Consider the following 6,367-nt stretch of genomic DNA (forward strand, 5'->3'; position numbering starts at 1 on the left):
AAAAAAAAAAAAAAAAAAAAAAAAATAAGATGTAGGTGAGAAACAAATGGAATAATCTAAACTTTTATCAAGCCTTGGGTTATATCTTACATGACAACATGATTAATAAATTTACAATAGAGTATGTTTCACAAGGGTTTCCTAAGAATCCTAAAGCTCAACAAAATACATTCTTTGAAATAATCAAATAACACAGAAAGAAGATTGACATTCTGATTTAATTTGTGTCTTTCATCTTTACCTATTACCACAGTACCAAATGATGGGTCGGATCAAGCTCTGGGTCAGAAGACAAGATACACTTAATTACAACCCCAAAAATAGTTTTATAAGCATCTTAACTAGGCTTGGATTACGCCTGTAATCCCAGTACTTTGGGAGGCCAAGGTGGGAGGATAGATTGAGCCCAAGAGTTCAAGACCAGCCTGGCAACAGGGTAAGACCCTGTTTCTACAAAAAAAAAATAATAATAAAAATTAAAAATTAGGCGGGCATTGTGGCACACAACTGTGGTGCTAGCTACTCAGGAGGAGGCTGAGGCCAGAGGATCGCTTGAGCCCTGAGGTCAAGACTGCCGTGAGCTGTGTTCATGCCACTGAATTCCAGCCTGGGTAACAGAGCGAGATTCTACACACACACACACACACACACACACACACACACACACACACACACAAACACACAATCAAGAGCGGTTGCTTACACCTGTAATTCCAGCACTTTGGAAGGCCAACGTGGGTGGATCATGAGATCAGGGGTTCAAGACCAGCCTGGCCAAGACAGTGAAACCCAGTCTCTACTAAAAATACAAAAATTAGCCAGGTGTGGTGGTGGATGCCTGTAATCCCAGCTATTCAGGAAGCTGTGGCAGAGAGTTGCTTGAACCCGGGAGGCAGAGGCTGCAGTGAGCCAAGATTACGCCAGTACACTCCAGCCTGGGCAACCCAGCAAGAGACTGTCTCAAAAAAAAAAAAAAAAAAAGTATCGGCCGGGCGCGGTGGCTCACGCCTGTAATCCCAGCACTTTGGGAGGCCGAGGTGGGTGGATCACGAGGTCAAGAGATCAGACCATCCTGGTCAACATGGTGAAACCCCGTCTCTACTAAAAATACAAAAATTAGCTGGGCATGGTGGCGCGTGCCTGTAATCCCAGCTACTCAGGAGGCTGAGGCAGGAGAATTGCCTGAACCCAGGAGGCGGAGGTTGCGGTGAGCCGAGATCGCGCCATTGCACTCCAGCCTGGGTAACAAGAGCGAAACTCCGTCTCAAAAAAAAAAAAAAAGTATCTTAGCTATATTATATTAGCTAGTTATTCAAACAGGGAGAATACAGACTTATTGTCAAATATATTAAACGTGTTTAGCAAGGATCTTGATGAAAGCATCAAGGCTCTAGTAGTTAGGTCTGCATACAGCACAAAGTTTGGTTAATACAAAAATGTTGTTAGTATTAGGGAAAAATGAAATGAAACTTAAAATGACCAACAGCAATTAGAATCACCCATTGAAAGAGTATGAATTTAGAAATGGAAAAGTATAAAGAACTATGATGAGGAACAATTAAAACCAAAAAACAACAAACACCACCACAGATAGAGGATGGCCTGTCACCAAAACAACAGAAAGATGAACATGCCGGGCGCGGTGGCTCACGCCTGTAATCCCAGCACTTTGGGAGGCCGAGGCGGGTGGATCACGAGGTCAAGAGATCGAGACCATCCTGGTCAACATGGTGAAACCCCGTCTCTACTAAAACTACAAAAAATTAGCTGGGCATGGTGGCGTGTGCCTGTAGTCCCAGCTACTCAGGAGGCTGAGGCAGGAGAATTGCCTGAACCCAGGAGGCGGAGGTTGCGGTGAGCCGAGATCGCGCCATTGCACTCCAGCCTGGGTAACAAGAGTGAAACTCCGTCTCAAAAAAAAAAAAAAAAAAAAAAAAGAAAGATGAACACAAAGTAGTCAATCATATAGTACACTGATATAGTGGCTTTTCAAAAGTTAATTTTGTAGGCCAGGCGTGATGGCCCATGCCTGTAATCCCAGGACTTTGGGAAGCTGAAGCAAGTGGATTGTTTGAGCTCAGGACTTAAGAGACCAGCCTGGGCAACATGGTGAAATCCCCTCTCTACCAAAAATACAAAAATTAGCTGGGCATGGTAGCACATACCTGTGGTGCCAGCCACTTTGGAGGCTGAGGTGGGAGGATCACTGAAGCCCGGGAAGTCCAGGCTGCAGTAGGCCATGATCATGCCACAGCACTCCAGCCTGGGTGACAGAGGAAGACCCTGTCTCTGACTAAATAAATAAATAATTTTGCAGATCACTTTGCTGAAACAACCAACTACTGAATCCTCAGATCTCCTTTTCCAACTGCCATTGCTGAAGGGGAAAGATTCCACAGGAAAATTAAATAGGCTGGATATGGTGGCTCTCACCTGTAACTCAAACACTTTGGGACGCTGAGGCAAGAGGACAGCTTGAGCCCAGGAGTTCAAGACAAGCTTGGGTAACATAGTGAGACCTCATCTCTATTAAAAATTTAAAAATTAGCCAGGCATGGTGGCATGCACCTGTAGTCCTAGCTACTCAGGAGGATGAGGCAGGAGGACTGCTTGAGCCCAGAAGTTAAAGGCTGCAGTGAGGGGCTCCTACCATCACACTCCAGCCTGGGCAACCATGATAGACTCTGTCTCAAAAACAAAAAAAGTCACTGGTGTCATTTACACACATTTTTAAAAAGTTTCGAAATGGGAAACCAAAGAATAGGGGAAAAACAAAACAAAAAATTGTATCTATAAAGAAATCAGGCCAGGCACGGTGGCTCACACCTGTAATCCCAGCACTTTGAGCGGATCACCTGAGGTTGGGAGTTCAAGACCAGCCTGACCAACATGGAGTAACCCCATCTCTACTAAAAATATAAAATTAGCCAGGTGTGGTGGTAGTAGTATGCTAGCTACTCAGGAGGCTGAGGCAGGAAAATTGCTTTAACCCGGGAGACAGAGACTGCAGTGAGCTGAAATCATGCCATTGAACTCCAGCCTGGGCAACAAGAGCAAAACTCCATCTCAAAAACAAAACAAAACAAATCAGTGAAGTTTATAAAGCAAGAAGAAAAAATTACCCCTCTTAGGGTAATTCAGGAACTACTCCAAGGCTTGACTACTAATTATTGGCTGATGATATGACTTGCACTTCCTACTCTACTACCCTTCCCCCTTACCTCTGTAATTATCTAGGTCCAATATATCCATAAAGGCCAAATTCAAATGCCATTTCCACTATGATGGCTTTGATGGCTTCACTGCCTACACCAGCTCAGTTACTTCTCTTCACTGTGCAGACTATAGATTCATTCATTTAATTTCATATATATATATATATATATATATATATATACACACACACACACACATATATCCTATCACATTCCTGACTTTTTGTAAGCATCTACCCTTGAAACCTATGCTTTTTAAACTAAAGGACAGGGGCAATTTCTTACTTATTTTTGTCTAATTAGACCCATGTATACTGTAGATACTCAAGAAAGGATACTTAATTATGGGAGGATCCCGCCAGTGCACTTTCTAGTTCTAGGGGTGAGAATATGAGCACCTTAACCTAACATGATTGAGACAAGATTGAGAGATGGAGTTCAAGATACTGGCAAATATTGGAACAATCTGCCACAAAGGTGATATTGAAGTCACTATTTTTGCAGAGCTTTGTTACTAGTTTGCCTTAAATAATTCAGAGTTTGTGGTGGGGGTAGGGAGTGGATAAGAGTTAACTTAACCATCTTTCAAATTTCCTTCAAAGTTTTATGATTGTGACATAGGGCAAAAGGAGGGGAGAAAAAGTTTAGAAACCAAACACAAATGTTTTCAGATTTGCTTGTAAATGGCTAAGTCAATGCCGGTAGGGGTACTCATTCAGAAACACGGAGTGCCACTTTGTATGGGCCACTAAACTGGTAACTGTGGATACGAAGGTTCATTCCTTGCTCACTGTGCCCACAGCTGCAAAGAAATGACCACTACAAAGCAGTCGTTATAATTGAGGGAACAAAGCGCCATAGCAGCAACAAAAAAGGGGTCTTGCTGTTTCGCAGGATAGGGGGCTGAGAGGCCTCACAAAGGCGACGTCCTCGCAGTCTGAAGAGGAGTGGGCAAGGCGGACGAGGGTGGGGCTCAAGCGTCCGTCCGGTAAAAGTGAGCTGGCAGAACCGAGGCCCAGGGTGAGGAGGAACCGCGAACTACCTGCAGAAGTGCGAAGCTCTGTGCTGCTGAAGGGGAGGAGGGAGTAACCCCATGTACGAGGCTTTATAGAAATAGCCGCTTGGTAAAGGACACTGACTCTGGAGCTTTTTCTCTAGGGATCCCTCCCATACTCCCCGGTTGAGCCTCGACCCCAACAGCCCCATGCCTCACCCAAGTGCCCCGAGTCCTGCTTCCGCCTCCGCTGCAGCCTTTCCCGCAGAGAGTCCAGCTGCTTCTTGTGGGCCTGGATAGAGCTCCACGTGTCCGACATCCTAGTCTCCCAGCCCTCACGCCTCTCGAATAAGGCGCCCGGGACTAGCACCTCCCAGCACTCGCTCCAGGATATAACCAATTCTCACACGGGAACCCGAAGGCTAACCGGAAAATGACCCCTAGAGATGAGCAAGACCGAAAAGTCATTTCCGGTGTCGCGCTTTCTTGGAAGCTATAAAGAGAGCCACATTAGGTGTTGGCAGAGCGGCCGGTATAGTCCTTATACCCGCTCTCTCATGCTTCCAGGCACAGTGAGGCTGTGGTTGCCATGTTGGTGACTGGCAGAGCGGCCATATTGCTTACAGATGCGCATGCGGCCATGTTGAATATTCGGAGGGGAATTCTGAGAGTTGACCCATGTTAAAATAGCACTCGTAGAAAGCAACACCATGTAGTACAGATTTTTTTTTTTTTTTTTTTTTTTTTTTTTTTTTTTTTGAGACGGAGTTTCGCTCTTGTTGCCCAGGCTGAAGTACAATGGCGCGATCTCGGCTCTCCGCAACCTCCGTCTCCCGGGTTCGAGCGATTCTTCTCTCTCAGCCTCCCGAGTAGTTGGGATTACAGGCATATATCACCACGACCGGCTAATTTTTTGTATTTTTAGTAGAGACAGGGTTTCTCCGTGTTGGTCAGGCTGGTCTCGAACTCCGACCTTAGGTGATCCGCCCGCCTCGGCCTCCCAAAGTGCTGGGATTACGAGCGTGAGCCACAGCACTCTGCTGTACAGAATTTTAAGATGAAGGATCACTTGTTCCTTTTGACAGTTTGGTACTAACATACCTTTTCCACTGAAGACATGATTTGTTTCCATTGCTTCATTTACAAAAAAACAGCGGTGGTCCCCAATCTGAGATGTGGGGCCGTAGGGGGTGTGCGAATGCTTCTTTGTGTGCGGGAGAGGCATGGGGTCGTGAGGAGGGCTGATGAAGGAAAAATGCTAGAGGTCTTCAAATACGTGATCTCTCTCTTAGGCTAAATTTACAAAGTACGTATAATCGATTAAAATAGAGTTCTGACATTAAGAGGGCTTTGAGGTCCTGGTTGCGTTGTTTTTTGTTATGAGAGCTACTTGCATGAGTGTGTTCAGTTTGTGAAATGTAATTGAGCTGAACATTTTGGTATGTGCACTTTGTGTAGTAAACTTAAATACAAGGGTTTTTTGTTTTTTGTTTTTTTTCCCCCTACAATCCTTTTTTTTCTTTCTTTTTTTGACACAGTTTCATTCTTGTCGCCCAGGCTGGAGTGCAGTGGTGTGATCTCAGCTGACTGCAACCTCTACCTCTCTACCTCCCAAGTTCAAGCTATTCTGCCTCGCCCTACCCGGTAGCAGGGATTACAGTCACCCACAACTATACCCAGTTAATTTTGTGTTTTTAGTAGAGATGGGATTTCATTCACCATATTGGCCAGGCTGGTCTCAAACTCCTGACTTCATGATCTGCCCTCCTTAGCCTCCCAAAGTGCTGGGATTACAAATGTGAGCTACTGTGCCTGGCCGTTTATTTTTATTTTGAGACGTGAGCCACTAATCCCAGCTTTCTCTTTCTTTCTTTTTTTTTTGGCACCGAGTTTCGCTCTTGTTACCCAGGCTGGAGTGCAATGGCGCGATCTCGGCTCACTGCAACCTCTGTCTCCTGGGTTCAGGCAATTCTCCTGCCTCAGCCTCTTGAGTAGCCGGGATTACAGGCACGCGCCACCATGCCCAGCTAATTTTTTGTATTTTTAGTAGAGACGGGGTTTCACCATATTGACCAGGATGGTCTCGATCTCTTGACCTCGTGATCCACCCGCCTCGGCCTCCCAAAGTGCTGGGATTACAGGCTTGAGCCACCGCGCC

At 45.5% G+C, this 6,367-nt stretch overlaps 1 protein-coding gene across 2 annotated transcripts in view; it reads right to left on the reverse strand.

Annotated features, from left to right (window-relative positions):
• Positions 1-4,674, reverse strand: part of METTL3 (methyltransferase like 3) — a 15,844-nt gene extending 11,170 nt beyond the window's left edge. For both annotated transcript variants that reach the window (XM_032265599.1, XM_032265598.1), the window contains exon 1: positions 4,429-4,674. In XM_032265599.1, coding sequence (XP_032121490.1) covers positions 4,429-4,528 — 100 coding nt within the window. In that variant the 5' untranslated portion in view covers positions 4,529-4,674. The remainder of the gene's footprint in view (positions 1-4,428) is intronic.
• Positions 4,675-6,367: the final 1,693 nt, after the last annotated feature.

Source organism: Sapajus apella, unplaced genomic scaffold (genome assembly GCF_009761245.1).
Source record: "Sapajus apella isolate SASKATOON/1434 unplaced genomic scaffold, GSC_monkey_1.0 scaffold151, whole genome shotgun sequence".
Taxonomy (NCBI): domain Eukaryota; kingdom Metazoa; phylum Chordata; class Mammalia; order Primates; family Cebidae; genus Sapajus; species Sapajus apella.